Raw genomic sequence first — 14078 nt, 5'->3', positions numbered from 1 at the left:
GTGTGTGTGTGTGTGTGTGTGTGTGTGTAAGATACTGTGGCATAAACTGAATTATTGTCTTGGGTAATATGTAACACTACTGAACCTTTTGAAAATGGTCTCTCACTGTGAACGTTGTCGTACAAAAAAAAAAAAAAAAAAAAAGAAAGAAAGGAAAAAAGGCCTCAGTACTGAGACAGAACTGAAGTTGACATTTTTGCATCAGCTGTGTTCTTGCCTGTCTTTCACTATTAACTTGATTGGTTTTTTTTCTTCTCCTAATGTTATATAAGATGCTAGTCAACTAAATGAGAGGGAAAAGAACACTTTAGGAGGATTTCAAATCTTATTTTAAACACTGATATAAAATAATATACATGAGTCCTGGTGCACAAATTGATTAGGAGTAATGAAAACCATGATAAACACATTATATCACATCATCATTTAACATTGCCCTCAACACACCAGCCACGAACTCAATCATTTACTGTAACTAGAGTCAAACAGGAATCCAGCCAAAACAAGTCTGTTCAATTAGAGTCACAGCAGGAATAGCCTTTATACCTTTTATCCTGAAGATTAGTTATTTTCCCAAAGCATCCAAACAGACCATACACATAAACAATTCAGCGGTAAGTGATATACTGCAAAATCTTCAGTCATTCAGTAAATCTTGGTCAATACTCGCTTATATGTGAAATATAATAGGCATAAAACTAGCTTAATGTGTAATATAAAGGGCAATAATTCAAAGCCTTCCTAGTTACTGAAAAGAGTCTCTCTGAGAATAGTGACTTCACTACGTAATTGCTAATCGGTAAGTGAAAAAACAGCACATCGGAAGGGCTGTGAGCTGCTGGAAAGTTTGTGGTTTTCTTCCTTTGTGACTGTTGTTGCCCCATGACCAGTAAGGGTCAACGTGACCACAGGTCATTTTTTCAGGGCCTCAGCTTCGCCAGTTCCCTAAAATGAAAAGCTGGGTGCTTCGGGTATCTCAGGAAACCGTTCAGCGGAGCTTCTGATTTTACAAACAGAGAAACTAAGCCTGAAAAAGGTAAGAGATTTACCCGAAGCTACAAGACAGCGGCAGAGCAGGACCCAGCACTCAGAGCCTCTTGGGGGTTCAAGCGACTATTAGATCAACTGCAGAAGCACATCTCTATCTTTACCACCATGCCCTCTCCACGTGGCCCACACTTTCACAAGGGAAACCAGAATCTTCTTCAACCATGATTCGCAACAACCTCAAAGTTAGGTCCATGCCATCCTGACATATTACTTACAATGGTCATTAGCAAAACTCTCACTGAGTGTATGTGTTATAGCTCAAAGAGGGTATCAGAACAACTTGTGATTGAATAAAACTTACAAAAACAGTACTGAGCAAACTTTTTGAATGTAAACTGTCTGATTTAGAGAAAAAGGAATGAGTTCATCATCAAGAGAGAACATCTGACATCAATTAACTCTCATTTACTTTAAAGGGGAGAATTAAACACAAAATTACCTTTGAAGGTTTCAAGTTCCTTCCTGTAGAAAAAAAGAAGAAAATGTGAATTTTATTTATTTGAAGTATAATTAACATACAGCATTATATTAGTTTCAGGTGTGCAACATAATGATTCCACAATCCTACACATCACTCAAGGCTCACCACAATAAATGCCATCACCATCTGTCCCCAAACAACAGTATTACAATATTATTGACTATATTCCCTATGCTGTACTTTTCATGTCTGTGACTTATTTATTCTATAACTGGAAATCTGGGGGTGCCTGGGTGGCTTGCTGGGTTGAGCGTGGCAACTTCGGCTCAGGTCATGATCTCGTGGTTCATGAATTCGAGCCCCACATCGGGCTCTGTGCTGACAGCTCAGAGCCTGGAGCCTGCTTCAGAGTCTGTGTCTCCCTCTCTCTCTCTGCCCCTCCTCAGCTCACGCTCGCTCTCTCAAAAATTAACAAACATCAAAAAAAAAATTGTAACTGGAAATTTGTCCCTCTTCATCCCCTTTATTTATTGCACCTATCTCTCTACCCAACTCCCCTCTGGCAACAAACCATCAGTTTGTTCTTTTCTGTATTTAAGAGTCTGGCTTTTCTGTCTGGTAAGAAAATGTATTTTTGGTTTTAAAGTCATCTATTCCCAATGGAAACTGCTCTTAGACTATAATAAAAATGTATACACTTCAAAGGCGCAGAGGGGCACCTGGGGGGCTTAGTTGGTTAAGCATCCGACTGTTGATCTCAGCCAGGCCATGATCTCAGGGTCTTGACTTCAAGTCCCATGTTGGGCTCCACAACAGGCATGGAGCCTACTTAAAAAGGTAAATCAAATAAATAAATTAACTAACTAACTAAGTAAATAAAAGCCCAGAGTGGTATTTCTGGATGTTCACATATACTTTACTGAAATTATCAATACAATTAGTCTAAAGCTACTATTTTCAGTTTTTCTGCTATTACCTTATTAATGGCTTAAAACAAAATCCTGCCAGAATTTAAAGAATTAAAACACTGAAACACTTATATAAAAAAAAAAGGTATTTTTATGCCAGCTATGAACCATCTCATATATATGAGTCAGTTTATAAAAGCACTTAACAATTTTCCCTCCACTGATCAATATTAAATAATAGATTTTTAAGACCCGTTAGTTAAAAGTCATCCAGAATAGGTGCCGTTATTTCCCCTTTTAAGTGAAAGAGAAAAGCACATATCAAAGGACTGCGGTCCATAGCTCATCCTGACACAAAAGGGCCAAGCCTCCAGGAAACTGTCCGGTTTGTAATTCTGTCAGTGTCAATTAAGGATCCTGAAATACCAAGTTTCCTGGGGAAATGCACAACAGCAGAAAACAGATAAACAATCATAAAACAGAACATTTTTGACATAGCAAGTTTTTTTCAGGTTTTCCTTCATAATTTCATAACTATATTTTTCATCATGATTAATAAAAATAAAAAGTAATTTGGGGAAGGTAAATTTATTTAGTAAAAGCTTGTTATCCCCCTCAAAATAGGAGACATTCATCTTTATTTGCACTCTGGGCTTTACTAAAACCTAGGGATATTCTGAATTCTCAAATCCACTCTCCACACTACTAATTACAATACCCCTCATGTTCCAAAATAGTTGACTACAATTAACAGCTGGTGGAGGGGACGGGCAAGCTGCCTGCCGGAAGGCCAAACACAGAATACACTTGTCACAGCCAAGGGAAGGCTCTGAAGTCAGATGGTCACCTCCCTCCTCTTTTCTGAAAACACACTGACTCCTTGTAACAACGCTCCAGTGCCACAGTTCATTAAGACAAAGAGGGTTATTTTCAATCCCGTCTTTAAAAGAAAAAAAAGAAAGTGCAATTGTTTTCCTTCAGCCCATAGTCCCACTTCATTCTGGAAAGATTATTTAGGTCAAGTTAAACATGCCTAAGACTTACTTTATCCTCTGATGATGGGAAGAAGCTGAAAATACGTAACCAAAAGGCAAGATGTAAGAGAACATCTTGCAAAGACACCTTCAATTTACTCCCCACCGATGCCCTCACAGGAGCAATTCTCTAAGCCCGCTGATGGGTGGAAAAGGTGAAAGAGCCCTCAGCTCCATATTCTAACGAGTAAGTCTTTCTTTGACTATAGGCTTCAGAGTGCACTGGCTTTCCACCTTTTAGAATATGTAACAGTGAGCAAAATTCCTATAAGGTACCTTCTGTTTTCAAAAGCCAGAACTCAAGAGTAATGATTTCAGAGACTTTCTCTCCCCCACCCCCACATCCCCAAACGGCAACAGCTACAAGACACATAATCCCACGTCTGTTTCATCGATGGGTGGCCACCCGATAGAGGGACGCGGCCCTTCATGAGGAGGCCCATGCTCACCTCCCCAGCTTTGGGCCGCCTCCTCACGTCAAGAGAAAAGTCAAGAGAAAAGGGGAGAAGCCTAGCAGCACGCGCTGCATACGCATCCCCTATTTATGGACTATCATGACCCACAACTGTTCGTTAAATCTCCAAAAAACTTCCTTCCAGACGTTAAATCATTCCTGTGCCCATTTCCTAAAAAAGAAGACTGGCCGAGGTAGCAAAGGGAAGGATAGGTGTGGTTTAAAGGAAAGATCAGTGTTAATGGAACTTTCGTTAAAAATTGGTTAACAATGAGCGGCGCCTGGGTGCTCAGTCGGTTAAGCGTCCGACTTCGGCTCAGGTCATGATCTCACGGTTCGTGGGTCCGAGCCCCACGTTGGGCTCCGTGCTGACAGCTCAGAGCCTGGAGCCTGTTTCAGATTCTGTGTCTCCCTCTCTTTCTGCCCCTCCCCCACCCGTGCTCTTTCTCCGTCTCAAAAATAAATAAACATTAAAAAAAATTAAAAACAAAATTTTTAGAAAATGTTTATTCATCTCTGAGAGAGACAGAGACAGCACGAGCAAGGGAGGGGCAGAGAGAGAGGGAGACAGAGGATCCTAAGCAGGCTCTGCACTGTGAGCACAGAGCCCGATGCGGGGTTCGAACTCGTGACCCGTGAGATCATGACCCGAGCCTAAGTCAGACGCTTAACCGACTGAACTACCCAGGGGCCCAGTGTTCTGGAACTTTTAAAGAACTGACAAAGCAGTGGCTCTGAAATCAAGTAAAGATTTTATTTTATTGAATAAAATCTTTATTTTATTGAAATTTTATTTACTGAAATCAAATAAAGAACTGACAAAGCAGTGGCTTTGAAAAAAGCCTTGAAATCTCCTAGTTTTTAGGGCGGAGTCCACGTTTATCGGCAGTACTAAGCATCTGTAAATAACAGACATAAGAGAAGAGAGGGCAAGGCGTGCCGGGCCGAGCAGACGCGACAGTGAAACTGCAGACATGGAGGCCACATGATGCAGGCTCTGTATTCAGGCAAGAGCAAACACTGGAGGACGGCAGGCTGAGCGAACGGAAAGAGTGGGAGAGAAGGTTAAAAAGGTAGAGGGTTCCGAGTGCCAGGCTAAACGGATCTGGTTTTATTTTTAGCAGGATAGCATGAGCAAAGCTGCGCTTTAGGAAGAACATTCTAGCTGTGACGGATAGATCCAGTGACAAGGGGAAGAACAAAAGCAGGCAGCGCTCAGGAAACTATCGGAGGAGTTTGAAGAAGAGCTAATTAGTGCCTGGGAAGAGCAACATCAGTGGCAAAGGCGACGAACAGGAGGAGGTCCGTTTGAAAACGCCACGGAGAAGACTCAACAGTCTGGGCAACCGATCCCACAGGGATCCACGGAGGGAGGAGAGGAGTACATTCATCCAGTGGGTTCCGGTCTGGACCCCTGGAAGGCAGGCGAATCCATTAAGAGCAGAACACTCAGGAAGGGGAACAGACTTTGGAGGGCAGCGCATGAGTTCAGTTTGGAATCCGATGAAATAATCTGGCGATGCTGAAAGACAGGACTCCCACCCGCTGAGTAGGCTACTCAAAACTCTAGCTCTTCCAGATTTGTACTTCCTTGCTTCCCAGTCTTGGACAGATTCCAACCTGGCCTCCAGACGCCACCACTGCACTGTCAAGGTCACCAACAATCATATGTTGCCAAATGCAGAGATCACTTCTAACTTTCCATCTGAATCCCTCAGCAGCATTCGACCCAACTGGCAATCCCTTGAGAAAGTTTCCTCTAGTTTCTCTCTCTTCCTTGGATTCTTCTGCTAGCCAACCCCCCCCCCCCCCCAACCTCTTCCAGACCACTACACTCTCACTGCAAGACTGGTTGGGGGCTCCCTTTCTCTTTCGCTTACATTCCCTAACAAGGTAATTTCATCCAGCTACGCAGCCTTAAATACTATCTGTATGCTGACTTCTTGATTTACAGATCTGTTCTCTCTCATATGCAACTGCGGTTCAACACCTCTACTCAAGTAGACCAGGCTTCTCAGACAGCATTTACACAATGGCCTATTCTTCCGCCAGTCTCCTCCTGCATGTCCGTTAATGGCATTACCATATTCCTCAAGTTTGGTTTATCCATGCCTTCGCTCTTCACGTCCAATCCATCAGGACACCTTGTCACTTGTATCCCAAAACATATCCTGAATGCACCCATTTCTCTCCATGATCACTGTTATCAACCTTGTATCCCTTTTCTTATATGGCATGCAATCTTTGTTGTGTTCAGTCACTCATTCAGCAAAATGTTTATCGAGCCTTAGACACTAGAAATAATGTGAAGTTTGGAATATGCATGCTCCATAACCTCAAAGGAGACACAGAAGTAATAATGCAACAACAGAAATCGATCCTACAACGTATCACTCTGGTAATGCCAAGTTTCTACAGGAATAAAGAGGAGGGGGCAACTCAGACACGTTGGTCTGCAGCAAAGGCTTTCTGAAGGCGCGGGGACCGGACTGCGTTTCGAAGGAGAGTGTACCTACGATGACGATGGCCAACATTTACTGAGAACATGGCAGACATGTTACTCCTAGCCATTACGTAACACTCCCCGTCAACCAAATGAAGAGGTTAAACAGGCGTTTTAACACCCGGTCACGCTCCAAACTCTACTAGAAATGGAACAATGATCGCTGTAAAACAGCTTTCAAGTTCATCTTTTCCACAAAGACATCCCTGACACCCAACTGGTGATCGTCTCATACCCAAGCTCCCATAGGGCTTAACTCTGTCAGTTTTCTAAAACGTCACGTGCTGCCTTGTGATGCAGTTATTTCCGTACAGATATCAACGCCACAGTTACACTGCCGAGCTCCTGATGTGCAGAGATCCCGGCTCAACCACCCTGACCGCACACGGGCAGGGTCAGACCCAACCGACATGCAGAAAATCAAGGTTATCAAGTACTGTGGCTGCGAAATGACTAAGATCTGCTTCTTCAAGGAAGCCCTTGCTGTAACTACAGAGAATTTCATTCTTTATAAAAACATTTGGTCATATACTATCTCATTTGATAATAACTTGTTTGTCACTTTCATTTCCAAAAATTGGAGTCTCTTATTTTTCGTAATTTAATAGTATTTTCAGAAGGTCGCAGAAATAGAAAGAATTGAAATACTCTTCTAGATTTTACCGTATCTTAAAATTTACTCAGTTCAGCAAGCGCTTTATAAAATTCAGCATAACGAACCCTGAAACTAAAACATTTAACAAGTAACACCAGACTCAAAATCTAATAATATTTCCAAAGGGTGATAGTGCTATTTAATCATTTTCTCTACAGGGGTTGAGTTACAAGGGCAGAATGAAAAAGAAAAAAAAAAAAAAAACCATTATACTAATATATAAATCTATGGAATGTTCCAGAAAATGTATTAAATCTGTATATGTATAGAAATCAACTAAATCAGACTCACAGATGCAAACTTAATAGATTGGAACCACTGGATAAATATCTCCATGAACACGATCATCTCACAGATGGAAGCATACCTTCTCTAAATACTAAACTGCTTCCCCTCGGACAAACCCACGACAGAAAGCTAACACGATGAGTCTGTATGGCAAGACATCACATTCAAAATGCCAACCGCGGTACAACTCTTCACGTTTTTCTTCACATTTGTAAATATTTAGGGGTAATTTTTTTTTTTTAAGAACGATCAGCCAATACTTTTCTAGAACAGACTTGAAGTTTCCCTTTGTTATGGCTGATGGATGGAATCGACCACCGTAACTAATTGTTCACAGGAAAGATCTCACAAAAAGGACCACCTACCACTCATTATCACCAGGTCTGCATTATCACCAGGTCCCAGCATTCCACAGTTATGAAAATGTGCATCCTTACAGGCTTGCTGGGTTTGTGGCTGACAGGGCAGAAGGTGGATGGGGGGGAAGGCTTGGGAGGAAGAGAGTTGGCCTTCTAGCTTGAAGTAAACTTTCTCAAAACCATCTGTATCTTAGAAATCCCTGTTGTTATTTACTCCTTACACACATCCTGCCCAGGGGATGTATTACACAACATAAAACATTTTGTTTTATCTGTAAAACGAAACTTCTTGAAAAGCAGCTAACTTATCATAAAAACTGCACTAAGTCCTTATTTATCATGCTATTAATATAGTTTTATGTACTTACCTACTTTGGGAAAGCACGGCCTAAAAAGTAATAAAATGACAGGAACCTACAATATTGGCATCCAAAGTTGAAAAGAACCTAAATAATGGCAATTAAAGATTTAGAATTTAAAAAAATTCTCCCTCCCGCCTCCCTGCCACAACAAGATAATGAAGGTCTAGGAAATGGGCTGGTTGGTGGCAGCACTAAGTTTTGTGTAGATTAAATTCCCCCCAAACTTATAGGAAAATTACTTTCCTAGACCTGTTTTCCATTCAAATCTGTCTGATTTGGAGGGGGACACAGGAGGGTGGAGGAAGCAGGATAAAGAAGGACGAGATAGGGAGAAGGAATATTATATAGTGAGGAAGAGCGGGCTTGAGGATGAAAAGCTACACGGTTGACAAGTGACAGCACTGGGGAAGAAAGTCCGCGCCTCTCTGGGACTCTATGCACGTGCCATCTGTGGTACCCAGAATGCAGGTCAAGGGCACACGGCCTCCGTAAGTGCAAGTTGTGACCGACCTGAGATACTTCAGCCCCAAGAGAAAGCAGCGGGGTAAACCACCAAGTCTACTGGATACCAGAGTCACATTTATTAAACTCAGAGACACCCCCCGAAGTTTGGGGTATCATTTGGGTCCACTCAGCTCTATGCAAGCACATTCCTCTTTTAAGAAACTGATGAAAAAATAAATAAATAAATAAAATAAAAATAAAAAAAAAGAAACTGATGAGACTAAACTTGAAAGCCATCATCACGGATGTAAACACACCCCAGAAGACATCTCGTGAGTTCCAAAGTCTGTTCAACACCTTTATTCTCACTGATGTACTGAAAAGTGTTCAGTGACTAACCCACGACAGCTAATGGCTTGATTTTTTAAATTACAAGATAAGTGAGGGACGCCTGGGTGGCTCAGTCAGTTAAGCGGCCGACTTCGGCTCAGGTCATGATCTCACAGTTCGTGAGTTCAAGCCCCGTGTCAGGCTCTGTGCTGACAGCTTGGAGCCTGCTTCGGATTCTGTGTCTCCCCCTCTCTCTGCCCCTCCCCTACTCACACTCTGTCTCTATCTCTCAAAAATAAACATTAAAAAAAAAAAAAAAGAATCCAATACCTTTGTATTACTGATTTTTTTTTTTTTAAATTCACAGTGGCCACCCAGCTTCCTAAAAAAAGAATACTCTAGGGGCGCCTGGGTGGCGCAGTCGGTTAAGCGTCCGACTTCAGCCAGGTCACGATCTCGCGGTCCGTGAGTTCGAGCCCCGCGTCAGGCTCTGGGCTGATGGCTCGGAGCCTGGAGCCTGTTTCCGATTCTGTGTCTCCCTCTCTCTCTGCCCCTCCCCCGTTCATGCTCTGTCTCTCTCTGTCCCAAAAATAAATAAAAAACGTTGAAAAAAAAAAATAAAAAAAAAAAAAAAAAAAAAAGAATACTCTATCGCTCATTATTGCCGAGGCAGTGGTCTGCTGTTTCTTGGCATTGTACGGCCAGCCACACACCTGACACTGTATGTCCCCACAGGTGTGGTGAGTCTGTGGCTGGTAGGGTAGAAGGTGGATTAAAGAAAAACATCATGCATTCCACATCCAAATGTATTCACGATCCAGTGGTACCACTACTGAAAAACCACGCTTGCTCATTTTTAAAATTAGCAGTCACGAGAGCTGAGGTGGTCAACGCTCGGAGAGAAGCGAGACTATTTTCATTCTCCACAGCATCCAATCCCAGTGTGGATAGCTTTCTGTGGAGCTGATATCTGATGTATATTTTTTTCATTTTATTTAGAGAGAGACAGAGGGAGAGCGAGTGGGAGAGAGGGACAGAGGGAGAGAGGGGGTGATGGGCAGAAATAGGGAGAGACAGAGAAAGAGAAAGAGAATCTTAAGCAGGCTCCACGGTGAGCGTGAAGCCCAACATGGGGCTACAGCACAACCCTGGGACCCTGACCTGAGCCAAACCAGAGTCAGACACTCACAACTGACTGAGCCACCCAGGGGCCCCGGAGCCGGTGTAATATAAAGGGTATGAACAGACTTCTAAGTCAGAGACACATTGGTCTGGTGTAGCTTTGCCACTTTCTGGCTCTGCAGCTCGGGGTAAGTTATCTCAACTCTCTTAGTCTGGGGGCGCCTGGGTGGCTCAATCAGTTAGGTGTCCGACTTCAGCTCAGGTCACGATCTCACGGTTTGTGAGTTCGAGCCCCATATCGGGCTCTGTGCTGACAGCTGGGAGCCTGGAGCCTGCTTGGGATTCTGTGTCTCCCTCTTTCTCTGCCCCTCTCCTGCTCACACTCTGTCTCTCAAAAATAAACACTTAAAGAAATTAAGCTCTCTTAGTCTGATTTTCCTTGATAAAAAGAAGAGTACGCATATTCAGATCATCATTATGAGAATTCTCTGAGTTAATTTAGACTACAGCTTTTTTTTACCTTTTTAAGTAGGCTTCACGCCCAGCACAAAGCCCAACATGGTCTTGAACTCACAACTCTGAGATCAAGACCTGAGCTGAGATCAAGAGCTGAACATTTAATTGACTGAGCCACCCGGGTGCCCCTAGACTACAGGTTTTTAAAAAATGTTTATGGGGGGGGGGGGGCGCCTGGGTGCCTCAATCAGTTAAGCGTCTGACTTCCTCTCAGGTCATGATCTCACAGTTCGTTGAGTTCAAGCCCCACGTCAGGTTCTGTGCTGACAGCTCAGAGCCTGGAGCCTGCTTTGGATTCTGTGTCTCCCTCTCTCTCTGCCCCTCCCTTGCTCACACTCTGTCTCCCTCTCTCTCCTTCAAAAATAAATAAAAAATTTAAAAAAAAAGTTCTCACATTAAAAATTTTTTTTAATGTTTATTTATTTTTTTTTGAGAGAGAGAGGGAGAGTGCAAGCAGAGGAGGGAGAGGAGAGAGGGAGAGAGAGAATCCTAAGCAGTTTCCACACACAGCACAGAGCCCCATGTGGGGCTCGAACTCACAAACCATGAGAAAATGACCTGAGCCAAAATCAAGAGTCAGACACTCAACCTACTAAGCCACCCAGGCATCCCCAAACTACCGTTTTTAAGCACAGTACCCAGTACCCAGTAAATGCTACTGTTACCTAACATACCACCATAACTTAGCTTTTACCTCAAAGATGATGAGAAGTCTTAATCATATCTGTATTTTAGGGGGAAAAAAAGGAATACCAGTAATAAAAATGGTCTGAAGGACATGACTGTAGACAGACTAATTAGGAAGCTATCACTATAACTGAGGCTGCACAGATGTGGGCTGGAAAGGACCAGTGAAGACAGAAAGGCAAGAACAGAGTCAAGGAATATTGGGCTGGCCTGGGAACTGAACGGAGACGGCAGGAGAGGGAGAGAGGGACTATGACGTACTGCATCACAAATCAGCCCTCAACAGGTACAAAAAGACTGAGATCGTACCAGGCATATTTTCAGATCACAATGCTATGAAACTTGAAGTCAAAACTTGAAGAAAAAATTTGGAAAGCCCTCAAATACATGGAGGTTGAAGAACATCCTACTAAAGAATGAATGGGTTAACCAGGGAACTAAAGAACAAATTTAAAAAAAAAACAAAAACATGGAAGCAAATAAAAATGAAAACACAATAGTTCAAAACCCTTGGGATGCAGCAAAGGCAGTCCTAAGAGGAAAGTACACTGCAGTTCAGGCCTATCCCAAGAAGCAAGAAAGGTCCCAAACACACAATCAAACCTTACACCTAAAGGAGCTAGAGAAGGAACAGCAAATAAAACCTAAAGCCAGTCTCAAGCCAGCAGAAGAAGGGAAATAATAAAGATTAGAGCAGAAATAAACAATATAAAAATAAAAAGAACTCCACAGTAGAACAGACCAATGAAACAAAGAGCTGATTCTTTGAAAGAATTAACAAAATTGATAAACCCCTAGCCAGACTTATCAAAAAGAAAAGAAAAGGACCCAAAAAAAGATAAAATCAGGAATCAAAGAGGAGAGATCACAACTAACACCATAGAAATACAAACAATTATAAGAGAATACTATCAAAAATTATATGCCAACAAATTGGGCAATCTGGAAGAAATGGACAAATTTCTAGAAACTCACAAACTACCAAAACTACAACAGGAAGAAACAAAATTTAAACAGAACTGAATCAGTAATCAAAAATCTCTCAACAATCGTCCTGGGCCAGACGGCTTTCCAGGGGAATTCTACCAGACGTTTAAAGAAGAGTGAGTACCTATTCTTCTCAAACAGTTCCAAAAAACAGAAATGGAAGGAAAACTTCCAAACTCATTCTAAAAAGCCAACATTACCTTGATTCCAAAACCAGACAAACACCCCAGTGTAAGGGAGAATTACAGGCCAAGATCCCTGATGAACATAAATGAAAAAGTTCTCAAGATATTAGCAAATTGTATTCAACAGTACATTAAAAGAATTATTCACCATGATTAAGTGGGATTTATTCCTGTGCTGCAGGGCTGGTTCAATACTCACAAATCAATCAACATGATTTGTCATTAATAAAAGAAAGGGTAAGAACCATATGGTCCTCTCAATAGATGCAGACAAAGCATCTGACAAAATACAGCATCCTTTCTTGATGAAAACCCTCAACAACATAGGCATAGCTGGAACATACCTCAACATCATAAAGGCCATACACTAAAGGCCATATAATATCATCCTCAAGGGGGGAAAACGGAGAGCCTTTCCCACTAGAGTCAGAAACAAGACAAGGATGTCCACTCTCACCATTACTACATAACACAGTACAGATGTCTTAGTCTCAGCCATCAAACAACAAAAAGAAATAAAAGGCATTCAAATTGGCAAGGAAGAAGCCAAACTTCTACTATTTGCAGACATGATACTCTATATAGAAATCCCAAAAAGACTCCACCAAAAAACTGCTAGAAGACATGAATTCAGTAAAGTCATGGGATATGAAATCAACATGCAGCAACCTGTTGCATTTCTATATACCATTAATGAAGCAGCAGAAAAAAAAAAAATCAAGGAATCCATCCCATTTGCAATTGCACCATAAACAGTAAGATACCTAGGAATAAACCTAACTAAAGAGGTAAAAGAGCTATATTCTGAAAACCACAGAACACTTATGAAAGAATCTGAAGAGGACACAAAGAAATGGAAAAGCATTCCATGCTCATGGACTGGAAGAACAAACACTGCTAAAATGTCTATACTACCCAAAGTAATCTACACATCCAATGTAAGCCTTATCAAAATACCACGAGCATGTCTCACAGAAGAACTGGAACTAACAATCTTAAAGTTTGCATGGAACCACAAAAGACCTGAATAGACAAAGCAATCCTGAAAAATAAAAAACTGGAGGCATCATGATTCCAGATTTGAAGCTATATTACAAAGCTGTAGTCATCAAGGTAGTATGGTACTGCCCCAAAAACAGACACATAGATCAATGGAACACAACAGAAAACCCAGAAATGGACCCACAACTATATGGTCAACTCATCTTCAACATGGCAGGAAAGAACATCCAACGGAAAAAAGACAGTCTCTTCAACAAATGGTGTTGGGAAAACTGGACGGTGACATGCAGAAGAATGAACCTGGACCACTTTCTTATACCATACACAAAAATAAATTCAAAATGGATAGAAGACCTAAATGTCAGACAAGAAATCATCAAAATCCTAGAGGAGAACACAGGCAGCAACCTCTTTGACCTTGGCTGGAGCAACTTCTTACTAGACATGTCGCTGAAGACAAGGAAAACAAAAGCAAACATGAACTATTGGGACTTCATCAAGATAAAAAGTTTCTGCACAGCAAATGAAACAATTACCAAAACTAAAAGGCAGCCTACAGAATGGGAGAAGACATCTGCAAATGACACACTGTATAAAGGGTCAGTATCTGAAATCTATAAAGAATTTATCAAACTCAACACCCAAAAAACAACCCAGTTAAGAAATGGGCAGAAGACATGAATAGACACTTTTCTTTTTTTTTTTTTATTTTTTTTTTTATTTTTTTTTTAACGTTTATTTATTTTTGAAACAGAGAGAGACAGAGCATGA

The 14078-nt window shown here is 41.6% G+C and overlaps 1 protein-coding gene across 7 annotated transcripts in view; it reads right to left on the bottom strand.

Moving 5' to 3' along the window:
• The window catches only part of DTNBP1 (dystrobrevin binding protein 1), a 132306-nt gene that overhangs the window by 58521 nt on the left and 59707 nt on the right, over positions 1-14078 (bottom strand). For all 7 annotated transcript variants that reach the window (XM_042937852.1, XM_042937858.1, XM_042937856.1 and 4 more), the window contains one exon: positions 1490-1512. In XM_042937852.1, coding sequence (XP_042793786.1) covers positions 1490-1512 — 23 coding nt within the window. The remainder of the gene's footprint in view (positions 1-1489; positions 1513-14078) is intronic.

This window comes from Panthera leo, chromosome B2 (genome assembly GCF_018350215.1).
Source record: "Panthera leo isolate Ple1 chromosome B2, P.leo_Ple1_pat1.1, whole genome shotgun sequence".
Taxonomy (NCBI): domain Eukaryota; kingdom Metazoa; phylum Chordata; class Mammalia; order Carnivora; family Felidae; genus Panthera; species Panthera leo.
Note: the sequence above shows the minus strand (reverse complement) of the source record. Positions and strands in the feature narration are given on the sequence as shown.